Source organism: Triticum urartu, chromosome 6A (assembly GCF_056163025.1).
Source record: "Triticum urartu cultivar PI428250 chromosome 6A, HENAU_Tu73, whole genome shotgun sequence".
Lineage (NCBI taxonomy): Eukaryota > Viridiplantae > Streptophyta > Magnoliopsida > Poales > Poaceae > Triticum > Triticum urartu.
In genome coordinates this window covers 5,956,572-5,983,076 of record NC_141878.1, presented here as the reverse complement: position 1 = coordinate 5,983,076, position 26,505 = coordinate 5,956,572, and the positions used below count along the sequence as shown (strand labels likewise).

General features: G+C 44.1%; 1 protein-coding gene across 1 annotated transcript; it reads right to left on the bottom strand.

Annotated features, from left to right (window-relative positions):
- Positions 1-856: 856 nt before the first annotated feature.
- On the bottom strand, positions 857-2,013 carry LOC125516205 (retrovirus-related Pol polyprotein from transposon RE1). The gene has a single exon (XM_048681687.2). It carries the CDS (start codon positions 2,000-2,002, stop codon positions 926-928), a length of 1,077 nt encoding a protein of 358 aa, XP_048537644.2. The 5' UTR covers positions 2,003-2,013; the 3' UTR covers positions 857-925.
- Between the last annotated feature and the right edge of the window lie 24,492 nt (positions 2,014-26,505).

The window sequence follows — 26,505 nt, the reverse complement described above, 5'->3', positions numbered from 1 at the left end:
TCCCAAAATTTCAATGGCATGAAGGCATGAGCTAGAAGAGATAAACCAACTTCCACAATGTGACGATGCTTCCGTTTAGCAGATCCATTCTACTGATGAGCATGAGGGCAAGACACGTGGTGAGAGATACCAATGCGCTCAAAAAAGGAATTAAGTTTTTGGTATTCCCCACCCCAGTCAGTTTGCATGGCAAGAATTTTCCGGTCAAACAAATGTTCAACATGTTGTTGGAAGAGGCGAAATTTCTCAAACACATCAGATTTGTTCTTGAGTAAATAAATCCAACTAAATTTGCTGAAATCATCAATAAAGCTCACATAGTACTTTTGTTTGCCTACAGATATTGGTCCTGGACCCCACACATCGGAAAAAACAAGCTCTAAAGGAGCTTTAGACTCACTGACGGATCGAGAATAAGGAAGTTGATGGCTCTTGGCCATTTGACAGGCATCACAAACTAAGTGATGATCATCTTTATTTGACACAGGAAGATCAAAATCTCTAAGAATCTTTTGGACCACTGGGAGTGATGGATGCCCTAGGCGCCTATGCCACCTTGATGTAGATGGTTTTGCCACACCTAGAGCTTGACGGAGATGAGCCTCTTGGCGGCCAGAAATAGGAAACAAACCACCTCTACTCTTGCCTTGAAGAATGGTGCTCCGGCTGGCCCGATCCTTGACAAAGAAAACTTCAGGGTAAATCTCAAGAAACGCATGATTATCTTTGATAAGTTTATAACCAGAGAGAAGACTTTGATCGGATTGTGGAGCATGAATGATATATTTGAGTTCAAGAGAGCCATGAGGGGTAGTAAGAGTAGTATGACCAATATGTGCGATGTCCATACCTTGTCCACTCGCCGTGTGGATTTGTTCCGTGCCGGTGTAGCGATCACGTACAACGAGTTTCTCCAACTCCCTTGTCACGTGATCAGTCGCGCCAGTGTCGAGATACCAATTCGTATCCACCCCATAGGAGTGAACCACATTTGCCGTGTGATTTCCACCATTGTTGCCACCTCCGTTGCTGCTTCCGCCGCCTGCAGGATGGCGGACGTTGTTGGTGTAGTTCCTGTCGTAGCGCTTTTTACAGCGCCACGCGCCATGCCCGTCAAGCTTACAGATCTGGCACCGTTCACGGTCACCGCGATCACCGCCCCCTTGACGCGATCCCCCTCCAGAGCCATTGCCACCGGAGTTGTCGGAGTAGCGTGGCGCCGTGTTGTTGTTGTAGCCGCGGCCGCCATAGCCCCCACGATTGGAGTTGCCGCCGCGTCCTCCGCCTCGGGAAGCAAGGTTGGCGGAGTGGTTGGAGTGGTAGGCGGCGTTTTGTGCCGCGATGCGAGCTTCAGCGGCAGCAGGGAGAAGAGTTCGCCAAGTCTGATGGGTTGCTCGGTGGCGGTGCGTGTCGAGATGGCCGAGACGAACCCGCTGTAGTCGGGTTCGTGGAGCAGTCCCTGCAAGATGTGATCGACGATGTCGTCTTCGTCCATCGCCTTGCCGGCAGCTGCTAGTTCGTCGGCGATGCTGACCATCTTGGTGTAGTACGCCGCCGCGGAGAGATCTCCCTTGCGAGTGTGCTCGATGGCAGAGCGGAGCTGGATCACCCTTGCCCTGGACTGCGAGGCAAAACTCTGCAGCAGGGCTGTCGAGAGCGTGGTGGCGGTGGTGTGGGAGCTAACCTGCAGCAGGACCTCGCGAGACAGAGATGCAATCAAAAAAGTGAGGACCTGCTGATCTTGAGTTACCCACACGGCGTGTTCAGGATTCGGTGTCGAGACGGTCTCCTTCTTCCCGGCGACTTCCTTCTCCGAGAGAAGAACGGCAGGGGGCTCCTTGATTGAGCCGTCCAAGTAGCCCGTCATCCCTGCTGGCTTGACGTGCGGCAGGATCTGCGCCTTCCAGACGAGGAAGTTCTCCCGCGTCAACTTCTCAGTGATGGTGTGGCCGAGGGAGGCGAGGGAGGGTGCGGCCATGGCGACGGATGAGGAGCTCGGCATAGTTAGATGCGTTGGAAGGAGGTTGCTCTATATACCATGTGAAAAACGATAGATGAAGCGTATGCCTCGCAGGGACGCTTTTGTGTTAATATATAGATAGATGGTTACAGGAGGTTGGCGTGGATTGCACAACAAGAAGCAATCTCAACAACCAAGAAATCTCAACAAATACTAATCCTTATCGCTAGCTCTATCGTTACAAGCAGAATACGGTTTATACAATACCGTATGTATGTTACATGTTTAACATCGCCAAGGCCGGCCGAGGGCTGATTTGGGAACGTGATCTTGGGGAAGACAAGAACCGGACGCTTCGTGAGAGTCACGAGGCAGGATAGATGCGAAACCCTCCATGACAGGGTAGAAGAACTCATCGTCACCGGATATTGGCCAAGGGCGGCCTGCCCTGGTCATCCATCGCCATAGGACTTTTTTAAGCGAGAGATCGATGGACTTATTTTATTTTATTTTGCATGGGAGATCGATGGACTTATTTTATTTTATTTTGCATGGGAGATCGATGGACTTCTTTTTGTGCGGGGAAGATCAATGGACTTGAAGAGAGGAGCAGGAGCCGTGTGAGGACTGAGTACTTTGGTACAGTATGGCCCACCTGCAGATGTATTCACCTCTGTATTCTAAAAGGGAAATGTTTAAAAACAGGCGGATGATTTGTTGGTTTGATCAGCCGCCTCCGGGGCCGTTCGATCGCTGTGGCGCCGAAGCCTCTTTCTAGCCGCATGCAAAGTCAGCCCACCTACGTGACCGCGTAGCCCTCATAGTAGCTAGACGCGTGCCTGACTTTTTTTCTTTTCTTTTTGCCGTGGTTGCGTTCCGTGACTGTCTAACAGTCCATTCTACTTGTACTTTCTCATGCAGTGTTTAGCCATGTAGCTATGCATGTATGTGATGCTACAAATAATCTTAATAGAAAGCACTTAGCAAGCAGCAAACAAAGATTCCATAGCATCATATTCTTGATGTTGAATGTGGGTATTTGTTGGATTTTATCCTAGCAAGCTCATGGTGTCATGGTTGCTTGGATATAGCAATGCTTAAGGTAGTATCCTTAATTTCGCAAGAAAAAAGGGTAGTATCCTTATGCCGCCGCTGCTGCCGCAGTAGCATAGATATCATTGCATCATCATCGGAGCAGCCGAGCTACCATCGTAGCATCGTCAAAACAGCCATGCCGTCTTCGTAGCCACGGTACGGAAGCACGCCGTCGCAGCATCGTCGAAGTAGTCGGGCCTTTGTTGGATTATCGTTGTGGTCATCGAAGCACGCCGTCGCAGCACCACCGTGACCGTTCGAAGCACGTCGTCGTTGCGGTTCGTCGCATCATTGCCACAACTGTTGAAGCACGCCATCGCAACATCATCGAAGCAGTCGGGTTGCCGTCGTAGCATCACCGCAGCTACCGAAGCACTCATCGTGACCGTCAAAGCATGTTGTCACAACATCCTTGAAGCAGCCGGGTTGCAGTCATAGCATCACCGCAGCTATCGAAGCACTCGTCGTGGCTTTCGAGGAATACCGTCGCAACATCCTTGAAACAGATGTGTTGCCTTCGTAGCATCGCCGTAGCTACCGAAGCACCCATCATGGCCTTCGAGGAATACCGTCGCAACATCCTTGAAACAGACGTGTTGCCTTCGTAGCATCGCCGTAGCTACCGAAGCACCCATCATGGTCTTCGAGGAATACCGTCGCAACATCCTTGAAACTGACGTGTTGCCTTTGTAGCATCGCCGCAGCTACCAAAGCACCCGCTATGGCCATCGAAGCCTGCTCTCGCAACATCCTTGAAGCAAACATGTTGCCAATGTAGCATCGCCGTGGCTACCGAAGCACCCGTCGTGGCCGTCGAAGCATGATGTCGCAACATCCTTAAAGCAGACAAGTTGTTGTCGTAACATCGCCGCATCCGTCGATGCACACCGCGGCCATCAAAGCGTGTCGTCGCAACATCCTCGAAGCAGCCGGGGTGATATTGCAGCATCACCACGGCCACCGAAGCACGCCCTCGCGCCATCGCGGCGACCGTCGAAGCATGTTGTGCCCTCGCGCCATCGCGGTGACCGTCGAAGCATGTTGTTGGAACATCGTTGAAGCGGACAGGCTTTCGTCGCAGCATGCCTCGTAGGATCGCTGCCGCTATCGAAGCAGTCGGGCTGCCGCCGTCCAGCGTCCCAGCACTGCTCACGCTCACACACTACGCCCACAACAACTAGACCACCATTGGATGGTCACCTGTGTACGTTCTTTTCTTTTGGATGTATTGCCATGCAGAGTTGACGTATGTGTGTGAGTGCAAAAAACGTGTGGCCCAACCCAGCCCATCTCACGTGATGCGTCCGTCAGCGGGGCAGTACTGCAGCGGGGAAGTTGGGACCGTTCGATAGGCTGGATCGCAAGGCTGGCTAGGCGGCCTAAATTCAGCAAATATCATCCGGATGACGCGTAGCAGTGGCCATTCTAAAATGTATATGTGACGAAGAGTTAATTGACACAGATCTCAAGCTAAGCTGTACCACTCAGATTTCCGGAGCGTCTGCGCTTGGGAGTCATTTCATTGCTCTCCCAACAATTGCTAGTAAAGCTTCAAATGCAATTTACCAAACCAAAATACTCAGCAACAACTGCTGCAGTGTATTACTCTCATTGCATAACTGGCTTCCGCACATAGGCATTATTTTCAGGGGACAATCTTGGACATATAACCATTGTCTAGGCAAGAAAATTAAGGAGCAGGTAAAGGAGGGGGAGGGGATGTCGTCATGGCACCTAGCATGTCTTGTAAAGACGAGGATGTGTTACACATGCTCTTGCAGTCATCCATAGTGGGGTAGAAGACGTCAGTTACCAAACAATGGAAGCAACCAGCACGGTTCATACAATCCTCAGGAGCTACTTCAACGCATAGCCCATTTGGTAGATCAATCTTCTTGCTGCCATGATTCGGCCTGTATATTATGGAATAATAACAAACGAACAACCATGGTTATGCAATTATTTTAGAGTAGTGTATATATATATATACATATACATATATATATATATATATATATATATATATATATATATATATATATATATATATATATATATATATATATCCGGTTGCTTTGTATCCGGTTGTGTTGTTTATACAACGCAAAATAGAAAGGCCTTCGATAGCTATACTACGTACATACTTTCAGCCAGGATGAGAATGAAGAAAAATTAAGCGTTGTGAAGAAACATAAATATTGGTGTGCTAGCTGCCTTACATTGAGCAACAGTAGCAGAGCATACGAGATGTAGACACACTAGTGCTGCTAGTGCAAGGATGCGAATCGTGTACTTGTCCATGCCCAACCAGATACAACACTAGCTACGCAGGCACTCAGATCACTTTGGTTGTCGATGAGAAATGTTTGGTTACCAATCAGCACATGAGTCGATCGTATATATTGAGAGAAGAGAGAGCCGGTCATCTTATCCCGTGTAAACATCAAGCGATAAAATTGGATTTATTTAATATCATCCCATAATATGAACCCTCATTAAAAGCATAAATCAAGTCAGACTAATTTTCTTCCTTTTTAGACAAGTTCCCAAATTTGGTCGGACTTACCTCCTATGTCTATATTTGTATATTTCAGAATTGTAATTAATTCTCCAATAGTCATGGTTAGAGGAAAGGGCTGGTTCCTGCACCTCGGCTGTTCAGGTGCCGGGAAAGGTGAGGAGGTTCCTTTGGCATCTTTTTAAAAAAAATAAAGGAGGATGCACCTCGGGCCTCAGTATCTGAGCGATGTGTGCAGCTATATTATTAATTATTCACAAAGACCTTATAAAGTAGTAGATCTGTTTGAAGCCATCATTTTGGCAACCCCTGTTGCTACTCTTATCCCCTTGATGAAGGGGTGCCAAATGTCCGAGCCTCATACCAAACAGACATCGCACCATGCCCCAGCCTAGGCACATACCCGGACTGGGTCACACACCGGTCCAACACACTCACTGTGCGCACCACATGCGCACACTGCAAGGCCCGTCACCAGCGTCTTTCATCGATCCATCTTCAGAGCAGAAACCGACGCACCGACCGTGCCAGGCTTCTCTGCCATCGACGCCACCACGATCCTAGGCAGCATCACCTTCCCGCGTGAGTCCATCGTCGCACATCACACGCCTAATCTCCAGGACGCCATGCCACCGAGATCCGTTGCCATCAATGTGTAGGATGAAGCATCGCTCCACCAAAGATGTCGTCCACTGGTCCCTCGAGCCCGTGTACACCACCAAGAATGACGCCCCCAAGGGTGAAACGACACAAGCACGCCGCCGTCTTCCGATCTACCGATCTAGGGTTTCCCTCAAAGATAGCAGATAGTGGTCTAGAACTTCTTCACGGCGATGCCTTCAAGAAGGGAATGGAACCATAGAGCACCTCCATCGCCGGCCTTGGCATCTAGCCAAGAGCAGTTTTTCACCAAGATCTGTTCGAAGAACTCCATCCAGCTTCTTGTGCACGGATCGCCGCCTTCTCTGCCGGAGACTAGACCAAAAGGATCCAACCGCCGCTGCCTGACCGGTCGCAGCACCTCCATGGTGCCAAAGCAGTTAGCTTTGTCAGGCCCACCACGCCAGCCTGCTGCCGCTCACCAGACCTGGCGGCCCGCCAAAGCCCATCTGGGCCCGGCGAGATCCGAGATTCCGGCCGCCGCCACAAGGGCGCCTCCCCCGCATGTGTTAATTTGTGGGTGCATATTTTCTAATGATTTGAAGATTCCTCACCATGTATGCCACACAGTGGGTGCGTATTTGACATATAGAATTATGTCAAAATAGTCATGAGCATAATCCATGCTAAAACAACGTCACATTAAGCAACCGCTCCTTCCCAAAAAATTAGGGTTCCTCCCTCTCCCGCCAGTGCCGCCGCTGGTCCGCCTCATCTTCGATGGCCTTAGGGCCATGTAGGCATAGTGGATCTCGGCCCTTGGCGGTGGGAGGGCTCTGTTTTTACATGTGTTTTGTTAGGGTTTGTGTCCTGCTCAGAAAGGCGAGAGGCGGCGGCTCCCTGAAGATCGAATAAGGTTCTCCCTAAAGGAAATATGCCCTAGAGGCAATAATAAAGTTGTTATTTATATTTCCTTATATCATGATAAATGTTTATTATTCATGCTAGAATTGTATTAACTGGAAACTTAGTACATGTGTGAATACATAGACAAACAAAGTGTCCTTAGTATGCCTCTACTTGACTAGCTCGTTAATCAAAGATGGTTAAGTTTCCTAGCCATGTACATATGTTGTCATTTGATGAACATGATCACATCATTAGAGAATGGTGTGATGGACTAGACCCATCCGCTAGCTTAGCACTATGATCGTTTAGTTTATTGCTATTGCTTTCTTCATGACTTATACATGTTCCTATGACTATGAGATTATGCAACTCCCGAATACCGGAGGAACACTTAGTGTGCTATCAAACATCACAGCGTAACTGGGTGATTATAAAGATGCTCTACAGGTGTCTCCGATGGTGTTTGTTGAGTTGCCTTAGATCGAGATTAGGATTTGTCACTCCGATTGTCGGAGAGGTATCTCTGGGCGCTCTCGGTAATGCACATCAGTATAAGCCTTGCAAGCAATGTGACTAATGCGTTAGTTGCGGGATGTTGCATTATGGAACTAATAAAGAGACTTGCCGGTAACGAGATTGAACTAGGTATGATGATACCGACGATCGTATCTCGGGCAAGTAACATACCGATGACAAAGGGAACAACGTATGTTTTTGTGCGGTTTGACCGATAAAGATCTTCATAGAATATGTAGGAACCAATATAGCATCTAGGTTCCGCTATTGGTTATTGACCGGAGATGAGTCTCAGTCTTGTCTACATAGTTCTCGAACCCGTAGGGTCCACATGCTTAACGTTCGATGACGATTGGTATTACGAGTTTATGTGATTTTGATGTACCGAAGGTTGTTCGGAGTCCCGGATGTGATCACGGACATGACGAGGAGTCTCGAAATGGTCGAGACATGAAGATTGATATATTGGAAGGTTATGTTTGGACACCAAAAAGGTTTCAGATTAGTTCGGGCATTTTCCGGAGTATTGGGGGTTACCGGAACCCCTCGGGGGCTTAATGGGCCTACATGGGCTTTAGTGGAAGAGAGGAGGAGACGTTCAAGAGGTGGGGCGCGCCCCCCAAGCCCAATCCGAATTGGGAAGGGGGCCGACCCCCCTTTCCTTTCTCTCCCTCTTCCCTTCATTCCCCCTCCTAGTTGGACTAGGAAAGGGGGGAACCTATTCCTAGTAGGAGTATGATTCCCCCCTTGGGGCGCGCCATAGGAGGCCGGCCGGCCCCCTCCTCCACTCCTTTATATACAGGGGAGGGGGGCACCCCGACACACAAGTTGATTTCTTAGCCATGTGCGGTGCCCTCCTCCATAGATTTCCACTGCGGTCATATTGTCATAGTGCTTAGGCGAAGCCCTGCCTCGGTAACTCCATCATCACTGTCAATACGCCATCGTGCTGACGAAACTCTCCCTCGGCCTTAGCTGGATCTAGAGTTCGAGGGACGTCACCGAGCTGCACGTGTGCAGATCGCGGAGGTGCCGTGCGTTCGGTACTTGATCGGTTGGATCGCGAAGACGTTCGACTACATCAACCGCGTTACTTAATGCTTCCGCTTTCGGTCTATGAGGGTACGTAGACACACTCTGCCCTCTCGTTGCTATGCATCTCCTAGATAGATCTTGCGTAACCGTAGAACGTTTTAAATACCGCGTTCCCCAACAGTGGCATTCGAGCTAGGTCTATGCGTAGATGTTATATGCACGAGTAGAACACAAAGGAGTTGTGGGTGTGGGTATATACATATTGCTTGCCATCACTAGTTGTTCCTTGATTCGGTGGTATTGTTGGATGAAGCGGCCCGGACCGACATTACATGACAACGTTCATGAGTCCTGGTTCTACCGACGTGCTTTGCACACAGGTGGCTGGAGGGTGTCAGTTTCTCCAACTTTAGTTGAATCGGATTCAATGAACATGTTTCTTTCTAAATATCAAAAAGCAATCACTATACCGCATTGTGGTTTTTGATGCGTAGGTAAGAACGATTCTTGCTAAGCCCGTAGCAGCCACCTAAAATTTGCAACAACAAAGTAGAGGATGTCTAATTTGTTTTTGTAGGGCATGTTGTGATGTGATATGGTCAAGATGTGATTATATATTGTTGTATGATATGACATGTTTTGTAACACAGTTATCGGCAATTGGCAGGAGCCATATGGTTGTCGCTTTATTGTATGTGCTACCTCTTAAGCATGCGTTGGTTTTCCCTTGAAGAGGAAAGGGTGATGCATCAAAGTAGCGTAAGTATGTCCCTCAGTTTTTGAGAACCAAGTATCAATCCAGTAGGAGATTACATGCAAGTCCCTCGTACCTGCACAAACAAACAAGAACCTCGCAACCAACGCGATAAAGGGGTTGTCAATCCCTTCATGGTCACCTACGAAAGTGAGATCTGATAGAGATAATAAGATAAATATTTTTTTGGTATTTTTATGATATAGATTGGAAAGTAAAGATTGCAAAATAAACGGTGACAGAAATAGCTAGTTGACGGGAGATTAATATGATGGAAAATAGGCCCGGGGGACATAGGTTTCACTACTGGCTTCTCTCAAGATAGCAAATTCTACGGTGGGTGAACAAATTACTGTCGAGCAATTGATAGAAAAGCGAACAGTTATGAGAATATCTAGGCATGATCATGTATATAGGTATCACGTCCGCGACAAGTAGACCAAAACGATTATGCATCTACTACTATTACTCCACACAACGACCGCTATCCAGCATGCATCTAGAGTATTAAGTTCATAAGAACAGAGTAACACATTAGGCAAGATGACATGATGTAGAGGGATAAACTCAAGCAATATGATATAAACCCCATCTTTTTATCCTCGATGGCAACAATACAATACATGTCTTGCTACCCCTGCTGTCACTGGGAAAGGACATTGCAAGATAGAACCCAAAGCTAAGCACTTCTCACATTGCAAGAAAGATCAATCTAGTAGGCCAAACCAAACTGATAACTCGAAGAGACTTGCAAAGATATTAAATCATGCATAAAAGAATTCAGAGAAGAATCAAATATTGTTCATAGATAATCTTGATAATAAACCCACAATTCATCGGATCTCGACAAACACACCGCAAAAAGAATTGCATCGAATAGATCTCCAAGAGAATCGAGGAGAACTTTGTATTGAGATCCAAAGAGAGAGAAGAAGCCATCTAGCTAATAACTATGGACCCGAAGGTCTGTGGTAAACTACTCACACATCATCGGAGAGGCTATGGTGTTGATGTAGAAGCCCTCCGTGATCGATTCCCCCTCCAGCGGAGCGCCGGAAAAGGCACCAAGATGGGATCTCACGGGTACAGAAGGTTGCGGCGGTGGAAATTGGGTTTCGTGGTGCTCCTGGATGTTTTCGGGGTATATGGATATATATAGGAGGAAGAAATAGGCCGGTGGAGCTGCGAGGGGCCCACGAGGGTGGGGGTGCGCTCTCCTGCCTCGTGGCCTCCTCGCTTCTTTCTTGACGTCCACTCCAAGTCCCCTGGATCACGTTTGTTCCAAAAATAACTCCCCCGAAGGTTTCATTCCATTTGGATTCTGTTTGGTATTCCTTTTATGCGAAACACTGAAATAGGCAAAAAACAGCAATTTGCAATGGGCCTTTGGTTAGTAGGTTAGTCCCAAAAATAATATAAAAAGGTATATTAAAGCCCATTAAACATCCAAAACAGATAATATAATAGCATGGAACAATAAAAAATTGTAGATACGTTGGAGACGTATCAGTATGAAATGCAATCGCCATGTAATTGCTTTACTTTATCACTAAGCGGAAGCGATAGTTGATACGTCTCCAACGTATCTATAATTTTTGATTGCTCCATGCTATATTATCTACTGTTTTGGATGTTTATGGGCTTTATCATACACTTTTATATCATTTTTTTGGGACTAACCTATTAACCCAGAGCCCAGTGCCAATTTTTGTTTTTACCTTGTTTTAGAATATCGCAGAAAAGGAAAACCAAACGGAGTCCAATTGACTTGAAACTTCACGGAACTTATTTTTGGATCAGAAGAAGCCCAGAAGACTTGGAGTGCATGTCAGGGGATCTACGAGGAAGCCACGAGGCAGGGGGCGCGCCCACCCCATGGGCGCGCCCTCCACCCTCGTGGGCCCCTCGTGGCCCCCCTGACGTACTTCTTCCGCCTATACCCCTGACGTACTTCTTCCGCCTATATATCTCCATATACCCTAAAAACATCCAGGAGCACAATAGATCGGGAGTTCCGCCGCCAGAAGCCTCTATAGCTACCGAAAGCCAATCTAGACCCGTTCCGGCACCCTGCCGGTGGGGGCAATCCCTCTCCGGTGGCCATCTTCATCATCCCGGTGCTCCCCATGACGAGGAGGGAGTAGTTCTCCCTCGGGGCTGAGGGTATGTACCAGTAGCTATGTGTTTGATCTCTCTCTCTCGTGTTCTTGATTTGGCACGATCTTGATGTATCACGAGCTTTGCTATTATAGTTGGATCTTATGTTTCTTCTCCCCCTCTACTCTCTTGTAATGGATTGAGTTTCCCCTTTTGAAGTTATCATATCGGATTGAGTCTTTAAAGATTTGAGAACACTTGATGTATGTCTTGCCGTGCATACCTGTGGTGACAATTGGATATCACGTGATTCACTTGATGTATGTTTTGGTGATCAACTTGCGGGTTCCGCCCATAAACCTATGCATAGGGGTTGGCACACGTTTTCGTCGTGATTCTCCGCTAGAAACTTTGGGGCACTCTTTGAGGTTCTATGTGTTGGTTGAATAGATGAATCTGAGATTGTGTGATGCATATCGTATAATCATACCCACGGATACTTGAGGTGACATTGGAGTATCTAGGTGACATTAGGGTTTTGGTTGATGTGTGTCTTAAGGTGTTATTCTAGTACGAACTCTAGGGCTGTTTGTGACACTTATAGGAATAGCCCAACAAATTGATTGGAAAGAATAACTTTGAGGTGGTTTCATACCCTACCATAATCTCTTCGTTTGTTCTCTCTATTAGTGACTTTGGAGTGGCTCTTTGTTGCATGTTGAGGGATAGTTATGTGATCCAATTATGTTAGTATTGTTGAGGGAACTTGCACTAGCGAAAGTATGAACCCTAGGCCTTGTTTCAACGCATTGCAATACCATTTACGCTCACTTTTATCATTAGTTACCTTGATGTTTTTATAATTTCAGATTACAAATACCCATATCTACTATCCATATACCACTTGTATCACCATCTCTTCGCCGAACTAGTGCACCTATACAATTTACCATTGTATTGGGTGTGTTGGGGACACAAGAGACTCTTTGTTATTTGGTTGCAGGGTTTCTTGAGAGAGACCATCTTCATCCTACGCCTCCCACGGATTGATAAACCTTAGGTCATCCACTTGAGGGAAATTTGCTACTGTCCTACAAACCTCTGCACTTGGAGGCCCAACAATGTCTACAAGAAGAAGGTTGTGTAGTAGACATCAAGCTCTTTTCTGGCGCCGTTGCCGCGGAGGTGAGTGCTTGAAGGTATATCTTTAGATCTTGCAATCGAGTCTTTTAGTTTCTTGTTTTATCACTAGTTTAGTTTATAAAATAAAATTACAAAAAATGGAATTAAGGGTACCTCATATGCTTCATCTTTTTAATATCTATCATGAAAATAAGGATTCCGATAATTGTGCTCAAGTGCTAGAGGAAGAATGCATTAGAATGTTTGGCACTAAATCTTTGAATGATGAGCATGATTGCAATGTTGTTAGTATGAATTCCTTGAATATCTATGATGCTAATGATATGCAAAGCCACAATCTTTGGGAAGCTATGTTTGATAAAGATGATATTTTTTGTTCTCCAAGCTTTGATGAGCAAATTTACTATGATGAAAGCATGCCTCCTATCTATGATGATTATTGTGATGACACGTATGCTTTAAAGAATAATGATAACCATGAAACTTGTCATCTTGATCTTAATTTTCAATCACATGATAGTTATTTTGTTGAGTTTGCTCCCACTATTATTAATGAGAAGAAATTTGCTTATGTGGAGAGTAATAAAAATTCTATGCTTGTAGATCATGAAAAGAATGCTTTAGGTGCTGGTTATATTGTTCAATTCATTCATGATGCTACTGAAAATTATTATGAGGGAGGAACATATGCTTGTAGGAATTGCAATAATATCAAGTTTCCTCTCTATGTGCTTAAAGTTTTGAAGTTATGCTTGTTTTACCCTCCTATGCTAGTTGATTATTGTTCCCACAAGTTTTTTTGCTCACAAAATCCCTATGCATAGGAAGTGGGTTAGACTTAAATGTGCTAGTCATATTCTTCATGATTCTCTCTTTATGTTACAATTCTTATCTTTTATGTGAGCATCATCGAAATCATCATGCCTAGCTAGGGGCGTTAAACGATAGCGCTTGTTGGGAGGCAACCCAATTTTATTTTCGTTCCTTACCTTTTGTTCCTGTTTAGCAATAAATAATTCATATAGCCTCTGTTTAGATGTGCTTTTATGCTTTTAATTAGTGTTTGTGCCAAGTAGAACCTTTGGGAAGACTTGGGGAAAGTCTTGTTGATCATGCTGTAAAAAACAGAAACTTTAGCGCTCACGAGAATTGCTGTCGTTTTTATTTGGAGAGTGATATTTAGTTAATTCTTTTTGCAGATTATTAATAGATAAATTAATCAGGTCCAGAAATTTATTTTCGAATTTTATGAGTTCCAGAAGTATACGTTTGATCCAGATTACTACAGACTGTTCTGTTTTTGACAGATTCTGTTTTTCATGTGTTGTTTACTTATTTTGATGAACCTATGGCTAGTAAAATAGTTTATAAACCATAAATAAGTTGGAATACAGTAGGTTTAACACCAATATAAATAAATAATGAGTTCATTACAGTACCTTGAAGTGGTGATTTATTTTCTTATACTAACGGAGCTTACGAGTTTTCTGTTAAGTTTTGTTTTGTGAAGTTTTCAAGTTTTGGGTAAGGATTCGATGGACTATGGAATAAGGAGTGGCAAGAGCCTAAGCTTGGGGATGCCCAAGGCACCATAAGGTAATATTCAAGGATAGCCAAGAGCCCAAGCTTGGGGATGCCCCGGAAGGCATCCCCTCTTTCGTCTTCATTCATCGGTAACTTTACTTGGAGCTATATTTTTATTCACCACATGATATGTGTTTTGCTTGGAGCGTCAATTTATTTTGTTAAGAATTGCTTGCTGTTATTTAGGACAATTTTCTGCATCTTTTATTTCAATAAAAGTGGCATTGATAGCCTTTACTATGCCTATTTTAGAAGTCCACATGTTGCTGTTTGAAAACAGAAAGTTTACCGCTGTTGCAATAATTCCCTAGAAAAGTCAGAATGTGATAAAATGTTGAAACCTTTTGCATATTAAGCTCTGATAAATTTACTAGTGGGAATTTTCTTTCATAATTTTTTGAGTCAGGGAAGTATGGATGTTGCTGCATTCTTTACAGACTGTCCTGTTTAGGCAGATTGCTGTTATGTTTGCATTGTCTGCATATGTTTTCTTCTTTAATGATTCTATTTGAGGATAGGACTATTAAATATGCAGATACATTTAGCATGCAATGTTGAATAATAATTTTAGTGATTTGCTACAGTAGAGTATGATAAGGTTTTTGCAATGGTTTATACTAACTTATCTCACGAGTCCTTGTTGAGTTTTGTGTGGATGAAGCTTTTGAGATATAGGGAGACCGTGATATGAGAGGAATTAAGGAGACACAAAAGCTCAAGCTTGGGGATGCCCAAGGCATCCCAAGATAATATTTCAAGAAGTCTCAAGCGTCTAAACTTGGGGATGCCCCGGTTGGCATCCCACCTTTCTTCTTCAACAACTATCGGTTAGTTTCGGTTGATCCTAAGTTTTTGCTTCTTCACATGATGTTTGCCATTCTTAGAATGTCATTTTCTTTTGTTTTGCTTGATGTTTGAATAAAATACCAAGATCTGAAATTATTAAATGTTAGAGAGTCTTCACATAGTTGCATAATTATTCGACTACTCATTGATCTTCACTTATATCTTTTGGAGTAGTTTGTCATTTGCTCTAGTGCTTCACTTATATATTTTAGATCATGGTGGTAGTTTTATTTTGAAGAAATAGATGAACTCTCATACTTCACTTAGATTATTTTGAGAGTCTTAAATAGCATGGTAATTTGCTTAAAATCCTAATATGCTAGGTATTCAAGAATAATAAAATTCTCTTATGAGTGTGTTGAATACTATGAGAAGTTTGATACTTGATAATTGTTTTGAGATATGGAGATGGTGATATTAGAGTCATGCTAGTTGAGTGGTTATGAATTTGAGAAATACTTGTGTTGAAGTTTGTGATTCCCGTAGCATGCACGTATGGTGAACCGTTATGTGATGAAGTTGGAGCATGATTTATTTATTGATTGTCCTCCTTATGAGTGGCGGCCGGGGACGAGCGATGGTCTTTTCCTACCAATCTATCCCCCTATGAGGATGCGCGTAGTACTTTGTTTCGATAACTAATAGATTTTTGCAATAAGTATGTGAGTTCTTTATGACTAATGTTGAGTCCATGGATTATACGCACTCTCACCCTTCCACCATTGCTAGCCTCTCTAGTACCGCGCAACTTTCACCGGTACCATAAACCCACCATATATCTTCCTCAAAACAGCCTCCATACCTACCTATTATGGCATTTCCATAGCCATTCCAAGATATATTGCCATGCAACTTTCCACCGTTCCGTTATTATGACACGCTCCACCATTGTCATATTGCTTGCATGATCATGTAGTTGACATTGTATTTGTGGCAAAGACACCATTCATAAAACTTTCATACTTGTCACTCATGAGTCATTGCACATGCCGGTACACCGCCGGAGCCATTCATATAGAGTCATATCTTGTTCTAAGTATCGAGTTGTAATTCTTGAGTTGTAAGTAAATAAAAGTGTGATGATCATCATTATTAGAGCATTGTCCTAGTGAGGAAAGGATGATGGAGACTATGATTCCCCCACAAGTCGGGATGAGACTCCGGATGAAAAAAAGAGAGGCCAAACAAGGCCAAATAAAAAAAGGAGTCCATAAAAAAGGAGAAGGCCCAAATAAAAAATATAAAAAAAATAAAAAAATGAGAGAAAAAGAGAGAAGGTGCAATGCTACTATCCTTTTACCACACTTGTACTTCAAAATAGCACCATGATCTTCATGATAGAGAGTCTCCTATGTTGTACCTTTCATATACTAGTGGGAATTTTACATTATTGAACTTGGCTTGTATATTCCAATGATGGGCTTCCTCAAAATGCCCTAGGTCTTCATGAGCAAGCGAGTTGGATGCACACTCACTTAGTTTCTTTTGTTGAGCTTTCATATACTTATAGCTCTTGTGCATCCATTACATGGCAATCCCTACTCACTCACATTGATATCTATTGATGGGCATCTCCATAGCCCGTTGATACGCCTAGTTGATGTGAGACCATCTTCTCCCTTTTTGTCTTCTCCACAACCACCATTCTATTCCACCTATAGTGCTATGTCCATGGCTCACGCTCATATATTGCGTGAAGATTGAAAAGGTTTGAGAACATCAAAAGTATGAAACAATTGCTTGGCTTGTCATCGGGGTTGTGCATGATTTAAATATTTTGTGTGGTGAAGATGGAGCATAGCCAGACTATATGATTTTGTAGGGATAACTTTCTTTGGCCATGTTATTTTGAGAAGACATGATTGCTTAGTTAGTATGCTTGAAGTATTATTATTTTTATGTCAATATTAAATTTTTTTCTTGAATCTTATGGATCTGAATATTCATGCCACAATTAAGAAGAATTACATTGAAATTATGCCAAGTAGCACTCCGCATCAAAAATTCTGTTTTTATCATTTACCTACTCGAGGACGAGCAGGAATTAAGCTTGGGGATGCTGATACGTCTCCAACGTATCTATAATTTTTGATTGCTCCATGCTATATTATCTACTATTTTGGATGTTTATGGGCTTTATCATACACTTTTATATCATTTTTTGGGACTAACCTATTAACCCAGAGCCCAGTGCCAGTTTCTGTTTTTACCTTGTTTTAGAATATCGTAGAAAAGGAAAACCAAACGAAGTCCAATTGACCTGAAACTTCATGGAACTTATTTTTGGATCAGAAGAAGCCCAGAAGACTTGGAGTGCACGTCAGGGGATCTATGAGGAAGCCACGAGGCAGGGGGGCACCCACCCCCTGGGCGCGCCCTCCACCCTCGTGGGCCCCTCGTGGCCCCCTGACGTACTTCTTCTGCCTATATATATCCATATACCATAAAAACATCCAGGAGCACAATAGATCGAGAGTTCTGCCGCCAGAAGCCTCCGTAGCTACCGATAGCCAATCTAGACCCGTTCCGGCACCTTGCCGGAGGGGGCAATCCCTCTCTGGTGGCCATCTTCATCATCCCGGTGCTCTCGATGACGAAGAGGGAGTAGTTCTCCCTCGGGGCTGAGGGTATGTACCAGTAGCTATGTGTTTGATCTCTCTCTCTCTCTCATGTTCTTGATTTGGTACAATCTTGATGTATCACGAGCTTTTCTATTATAGTTGGATCGTATGTTTCTTCTCCCCCTCTACTCTCTTGTAATGGATTGAGTTTCCCATTTTGAAGTTATCTTATCGGATTGAGTCCTTAAAGATTTGAGAACACTTGATGTATGTCTTGCCGTGCATATCTGTGGTGACAATGGGATATCACGTGATTCACTTGATGTATGTTTTGGTGATCAACTTGCGGGTTCCGCCCATGAACCTATGCATAGGGGTTGGCACACATTTTCGTCGTGATTCTCCGGTAGAAACTTTGGGGCACTCTTTGAGGTTCTATGTGTTGGTTGAATAGATGAATCTGAGATTGTGTGATGCATATCGTATAATCATAACCACGGATACTTGAGGTGACATTGGAGTATCTAGGTGACATTAGGGTTTTGGTTGATGTGTGTCTTAAGGTGTTATTCTAGTACGAACTCTAGGGCTGTTTGTGACACTTATAGGAATAGCCCAACGGATTGATTGGAAAGAATAACTTTGAGGTGGTTTCGTACCCTACCATAATCTCTTTGTTTGTTCTCCGCTATTAGTGACTTTGGAGTGACTCTTTGTTGCATGAGGGATAGTTATGTGATCCAATTATGTTAGTATTGTTGAGGGAACTTGCACTAGTGAAAGTATGAAATCTAGGCCTTGTTTCAACGCATTGCAATACTGTTTACGCTCACTTTTATCATTAGTTACCTTGCTGTTTTTAGAATTTCAGATTACAAATACCCATATCTACTATCCATATACCACTTGTATCACCATCTCTTCGCCGAACTAGTGCACCTATACAATTTACCATTGTATTGGGTGTGTTGGGGGACACAAGAGACTCTTTGCTATTTGGTTGCAGGGTTGCTTGAGAGAGACCATCTTCATCCTACGCCTCCCACGGATTGATAAACCTTAGGTCATCCACTTGAGGGAAATTTGCTACTGTCCTACAAACCTCTGCACTTGGAGGCCCAACAACGTCTACAAGAAGAAGATTGTGTAGTAGACATCAATAGTCATAGAAGTTATAGTTAGTGAGACGACAACGATGCTTCGATGGAGATCAAGGTGTCAAGCCGATGATGATGGTGATCATGCCGGTTCTTTGGAGATGGAGATCAAAGGCACAAGATGATGATGGCCATATCATATCACTTATATTGATTGCATGTGATGTTTATCTTTTATGCATCTTATTTTGCTTAGTACGACGGTAGCATTATGAGATGATCCCTTACTAAAATTTGAAGGTATAAGTGTTCTCCCTGATTATGCACCGTTGTGATAGTTCTTCATGGTGAGACACCATGTGATGATCGGGTGTGATAAGCTCTACGTTCACATACAACGGGTGCAAGCCAGTTTTGCACACGCAGAATACTCGGGTTAAACTTGACGAGCCTAGCATATGCAGATATGGCCTCGGAACACCGAGATCGAAAGGTCCAGCGTGAATCATATAGTAGATATGATCAACATAGTGATGTTCATAATTGAAAGCTACTCCATCTCACGTGATGATCATACATGGTTTAGTTAATATGGATCACGTGATCACTTAGATGATTAGAGGGATGTCTATCTAAGTGGGAGTTCTTAAGTAATATGATTAATTGAACTTAAATTTATCATGAACTTAGTCCCGATAGTATTTGCATATCTATGTTGTAGATCAATTGCTCACGTATAGCTTACCCGTTTTATTTATGATATGTTCCTAGAGAAAACTATGTTGAAAGATGTTAGTAGCAATGATGCGGACTAGCTCCGTGGTCTGAGGATTATCCTCATTGCTGCACAGAAGAATTATGTCCTTGATGCACCGCTAGGTGATGGACCTATTGCAGGAGCAGAAGTAGATGTTATGAGCATTTGGCAAGCTCGGTATGATGACTACTTGATAGTTTAGTGCGCCATGTTTTACGGCTTAGAACTGGGACTTCCAAAACGTTTTGAACGCCACGGAGCATATAAGATGTTCCAAGAGTTGAAATTAGTATTTCAGACTGATGACCGTGTCGAGAGGTATGACACATCTGACAGTACTTTGCCTACAAGATGAAGGAGAATAGCTCAACCAGTGAGCATGTGCTCAGATTGTCTGGGCACTACAATTGCTTGAATCAAGTGGGAGTTAATCTTCTAGATAAGATAGTGATTTACAGAGTTCTCTAGTCACTATCACCAAGTTACTGGAACTTAGTGACGAACTATAATATGCAAGGGATGACGTAAAACGATTCCTGAGCTCTTCGCGATGCTGAAATCGGTGAAGGTAGAAATCAAGAAAGCATCAATTGTTGATGGTTGACAAGACCACTAGTTTCAAGTAAAAGGGCAAGGGAAAGAAATGGAACTTCAAGAAGAACGGCAAGCAAGTTGCCTGTCCCATGAAGGAACCCAAAAGCTAGGCCCAAGCCTGAAACTGAGTGCTTCTACTTCAAAGGAAATGGTCACTGCAAGCGGAACTGCCCCAAATACTTGGCGGATAAGAAGGATGGCAAAGTGAACAAAATTATATATGATATACATGTTATTGATGTGTACTTTACTAGTGTTCATAGTAGCCCCTGGGTATTTGATACTATTTCAGTGGCTATGATTAGTAACTTGAAACAGGAGTTACAAAATGAACAGAGACTAGTTCAGGGCGAGGTGACGATGTGTGTTGGAAGTAATTCCAAGGTTAATAAGATCACCATCGCACACTCCCTTTACCTTCGGGATTAGTGTTGAACCTAAAATAAATGTTATTTGGTGTTTGCGTTGAGCATAATATGATTGGACCATGCTTATTGCAATACGGTTATTCATTTAAGTCAAAGAATAAATGTTATTCTTTTTACATGAATAAAACCTTCTGTGGTCATACACCCAAGGTGAATGGTTTATTGAATCTCGATTGTAGTGATACACATATTCATAATATTGAAGCCAAAAGATGCAAGGTTAATAATGATAGTGCAACTTATTTGTGGCACTGCCGTTTAGGTCATATTGGTGTAAAGCGCATGAACAAACTCCATGCTGATGGGCTTTTAGAATCACTCGATGCTTGCGAACCATGCCTCATGGGCAAGATGACTAAGAATCCGTTCTCCGGAACAATGGAGCGAGCAACAGACTTATTAGAAATAATACATACTGATGTATGCGATCCAATGAGTGTTGAGGCTCGTGTCGGGTATCATTATTTTCTGACCTTCACAGATGATTTGAGCAGATATGAGTATATCTACTTAATGAAACACAAGTCTGAAACATTTGAAGAGTTCAAAGAATTTCAGAGCGAGGTGGAGAATCGTCATAACAAGAAAATAAAATTTCTACGATCTGATCGCGGAGACGAAATATTTGAGTTGCGAGTTTGGCCTTCAGTTGAAACAATGTCGAATAGTTGCGCAACTCACGCCACCTGGAACAACACAGCGTAATGGTGTGTCCGAACGTCATAACCGTACTTTATTAGATATGGTGCGATCTAGGATGTCTCTTACCGATTTACCACTATCGTTTTGTGGTTATGCATTAGAGACATCTGCGTTCACGTTAAATAGGGCACCATCTAAAAATCCGTTGAGATGACACTGTGGTTTAGCAAGAAACCTAAGTTGTCATTTCTTAAAGTTTGGGGTTGCGATGCTTATGTGAAAAGATTTCAGCCTGATAAGCTCAAAGCCAAATCGGAGAAGTGCGTCTTCATAGGATACCCAAAAGAAACTGTTGGGTACACCTTCTATCGCAGATCCGAAGGCAAGTTCTTTGTTGCTAAGAGTGGATACTTTCTAGAGAAGGAGTTTTTCTCGAAAGAAGTGAGTGGGAGGAAAGTAGAACTTGATGAGGTAATTGTACCTTCTCCCGAATTGGAAAGTAGTTCATCACAGAAATCAGTTCCAATTATGCCTACACCAATTAGTGAGGAAGTTAATGATGATGATCATGAAACTTCAGATCAAGTTACTACCGAACCTCGTAGGTCAACCAGAGTACGTTCCGCACCAGAGTGGTATGGTAATCCTGTTCTGGAAGTCATGTTACTAGGCCATGACGAACCTGTTGGAAGTATGCCCTAGAGGCAATAATAAAATGGTTATTATTATATTTCTTTGTTCATGATAATTGTCTATTGTTCATGCTATAATTGTGTTATCCGTAAATCATAATACATGTGTGAATACATAGACCACAACACGTCCCTAGTGAGCCTCTAGTTGACTTTCTCGTTGATCAAAAGATAGTCATGGTTTCCTGACTATGGACATTGGATGTCATTGATAATGGGATCACATCATTAGGAGAATGATGTGATGGACAAGACACAATCCTAAGCATAGCTCAAAGATCGTGTAGTTCGTTTGCTATAGCTTTTCCGAATGTCAAGTATCATTTCCTTAGACCATGAGATTGTGCAACTCCCGGATACCGTAGGAGTGCTTTGGGTGTGCCAAACGTCACAACGTAACTAGGTGACTATAAAGGTACACTATGGGTATCTCCGAAAGTGTCTGTTGGGTTGGCACAAATCGAGACTGGGATTTGTCACTCCGTATGACGGAGAGGTATCTCTGGGCCCACTCGGTAATGCATCATCATAATGAGCTCAATGTGACCAAGTGGTTGATCACGGGATCATGCATTATGGTACGAGTAAAGTGACTTGCCGATAACGAGATTAAACGAGGTATTGGGATACAGACGATCGAGTCTCGGGCAAGTAACGTACCGATTGACAAAGGGAATTGTATACGGGATTGATTGAATCCTCGATATCGTGGTTCATCCGATGAGATCATCGAGGAGCATGTGGGAGCCAACATGGGTATCCATATCCCACTGTTGGTTATTGACCGGAGAGTCGTCTCGGTCATGTCTGCGTGTCTCCCGAACCCGTAGGATCTACACACTTAAGGTTCGGTGACGCTAGGGTTGTTGAGATATTAGTATACGGTAACCTGAAAGTTGTTCGGAGTCCCGGATGAGATCCCGTACGTCAAGAGGAGTTTCGGAATGGTCCGAAGGTGAAGATTTATATATAGGAACTTAAGTTTCGGCCATCGGGAAAGTTTCGGGGGTAATCGGTATTGTACTGGGACCATCGGGTGGGGCCACCTATGCCGGAGGGCCCCATGGGCTGAAGTGGGAGGGGAACCAGCCCCTAGTGGGCTGGTGCACCCCTCCATGGGCCTCCCCTGCGCCTAGGGTTGGAAACCCTAGGGGTGGGGGCGCCCCACTTGGCTTGGGGGGCACTCCACCCCCCTTGGCCGCCGCCCCCCCTTGGAGATTCAATCTCCTAGGGCCGGCCCCCGCCTTAGGGGTCCTATATATAGTGGGGGGGGAGGGAGGGCAGCTGCACCCTAGCCCCTGGCGCCTCCCTCTCCCTCCCATGACACTCCTCCCTCTCCCTGAGCTTGGCGAAGCCCTGCCTGGATCACCGTTGCTTCGACCACCACGCCATCGTGCTGCTGGATCTTCATCAACCTCTCCTTCCCCCTTGCTGGATCAAGTTGGAGGAGACGTCTTCCCAACCATACGTGTGTTGAATGCGGAGGTGCCGTCCGTTCGGCGCTAGGTCATCGGTGATTTGGATCACGATGAGTACGACTCCATCAACCCCGTTCTCTTGAACGCTTCCGCTCACGATCTACAAGGGTATGTAGATGCACTCTCCTCTCCCTCGTTGCTAGATGACTCCATAGATTGATCTTGGTGATGCGTAGAAAATTTTAAAATTCTGGTACGTTCCCCAACAGTGGCATCATGAGCTAGGTCTATGCGTAGTTTCTATGCACGAGTAGAACACAAAGCAGTTGTGGGCGTGGATATTGTCAATTTGCTTGCCGTTACTAGTCTTATCTTGATTCGGCGGCATCATGGGATGAAGTGGCCCGGACCGACCTTACACGTACGCTTACGCGAGACTGGTTCCATCGATTGACATGCACTAGTTGCATAAGGTGGCTAGCGGGTGTCTGTCTCTCCCACTTTAGTCGGATCGGATTCGATGAAAAGGGTCCTTATGAAGGGTAAATAGAAATTGGCATATCACGTTGTGGTTTTGGCGTAGGTAAGAAACGTTCTTGCTAGAAACCTATAGCAGCCACGTAAAAACTTGCAACAACAATTAGAGGACGTCTAACTTGTTTTTGCAGCATGTGCCATGTGATGTGATATGGCCAAAAGGATGTGATGAATGATATATGTGATGTATGAGATTGATCATGTTCTTGTAATAGGAATGACGACTTACATGTTGATGAGTATGAAAACCGGCAGGAGCCATAGGAGTTGTCTTTATTTATTTATGACCTGCGTGGCCACATAAACGTCATGTAATTACTTTAGTTTATTGTTAAAGCGTTAGCCATAGTAGTAGAAGTAATAGATGACGAGACAACTTCAAGAAGACACGATGATGGAGATCATGATGATGGAGATCATGGTGTCATGCCGGTGACAACGATGATCATGGAGCCCCGAAGATGGAGATCAAAAGGAGCAAATGATATTGGCCATATCATGTCACTATTTGATTGCATGTGTTGTTTATCATGTTTTACATCTTATTTGCTTAGAACGACGGTAGCTTAAATAAGATGATCCCTCGTAACAATTTCAAGAAAGTGTTCCCCTAACTGTGCACCGTTGCGAAGGTTCGTTGTTTCGAAGCACCACGTGATGATCGGGTGTGATAGATTCTAACGTTCGAATACAACGGGTGTAAGCCAGATTTACACACGCAATACACTTAGGTTGACTTGACGAGCCTAGCATGTACAGACATGGCCTCGGAACACGGAAGACCGAAAGGTCGAGCATGAGTCGTATAGAAGATACGATCAACATGAAGATGTTCACCGATGTTGACTAGTCCGTCTCACGTGATGATCGGACACGGCCTAGTTGACTCGGATCATGTTTCACTTAGATGACTAGAGGGATGTCTATCTGAGTGGGAGTTCATTGAATAATTTGATTAGATGAACTTAATTATCATGAACTTAGTCTAAAATCTTTACACTATGTCTTGTAGATCAAATGGCCCAGGCTAATGTTGCCCTCAACTTCAACGCGTTCCTAGAGAAAACCAAGCTGAAAGATGATTGCAGCAACTATACGGACTGGGTCCGGAACTTGAGGATCATCCTCATAGCTTCCAAGAAAGATTATGTCCTAGAAGCACTGCTAGGTGACGCACTCATCCCAGAGAACCAAGACGTTATGAACGCTTGGCAGTCACGTGCTGATGATTACTCCCTCGTTCAGTGCGGCATGCTTTACAGCTTAGAACCGGGGCTCCAAAAGCGTTTTGAGCAACACGGAGCATATGAGATGTTCGAAGAGCTGAAAATGGTTTTCCAAGCTCATGCCCGGGTCGAGAGATATGAAGTCTCTGACAAGTTCTTCAGTTGTAAGATGGAGGAAAATAGTTCTGTCAGTGAGCACATACTCAAAATGTCTGGGTTGCATAACCGCTTGACTCAGCTGGGAGTTAATCTCCCGGATGACGCGGTCATTGACAGAATCCTTCAGTCGCTTCCATCGAGCTACAAGAGCTTTGTGATGAACTTCAATATGCAGGGGATGGAAAAGACCATTCCTGAGGTATATTCAATGCTGAAATCAGCGGAGGTGGAAATCAAAAAGGAACATTAAGTGTTGATGGTGAATAAAACCACTAAGTTCAAGAAAGGCAAGGGTAAAAAGAACTTCAAGAAGGACGGCAAGGGAGTTTCCGCGCCCGGTAAGCAAGCTGCCAGGAAGAAGCCAAAGAATGGACCCAAGCCTGAGACTGAGTGTTTTTATTGCAAGGGAAGTGGTCACTGGAAGCGGAACTGCCCCAAATACTTAGCGGGCAAGAAGGCCGGCAACACTAAAGGTATATGTGATATAAATGTAATTGATGTGTACCTTACCAGTACTCGTAGTAGCTCCTGGGTATTTGATACCGGTGCGGTTTCTCACATTTGTAACTCAAAGCAGGAGCTGCAGAATAAGCGGAGACTGGCGAAGGACGAGGTGACGATGCGCGTCGGGAATGGTTCCAAGGTCGATGTGATCGCCGTTGGCACGCTACCTCTACATTTACCTACAGGATTAGTTTTAAACCTCAATAATTGTTATTTAGTGCCAGCTTTGAGCATGAACATTGTATCAGGATCTCGTTTAATTCGAGATGGCTACTCATTTAAATCCGAGAATAATGATTGTTCTATTTATATGAGAGATATGTTTTATGGTCATGCTCCGCTGGTGAATGGTTTAGTCTTAATGAATCTCGAGAGTAATGTTACACATATTCATAGTGTGAATACCAAAAGATGTAAGGTTGATAATGATAGTCCCACATACTTGTGGCACTGCCACCTTGGTCACATAGGTGTCAAACGCATGAAGAAGCTCCATGCAGATGGACTTTTGGAGTCTCTTGATTATGAATCATTTGACACGTGCAGGCCATGCCTCATGGGTAAAATGACCAAGACTCCGTTCTCAGGAACAATGGAGCAAGCAACCAACTTATTGGAAATCATACATTCTGATGTGTGCGGTCCAATGAGTGTTGAGGCTCGCGGTGGCTATCGTTATGTTCTCACCCTCACTGATGACTTGAGTAGATATGGGTATGTCTACTTAACGAAACACAAGTCTGAGACCTTTGAAAATTTCAAGGAATTTCAGAGTGAGGTTGAGAATCAACATGACAGGAAAATCAAGTTCTTGCGATCAGATTGTGGGGGAG

Excerpts from the sequence above, each read along its gene's own strand:
- LOC125516205 (XM_048681687.2), bottom strand. The coding sequence starts at position 2,002 with ATGCCGAGCTCCTCATCCGTCGCCATGGCCGCACCCTCCCTCGCCTCC.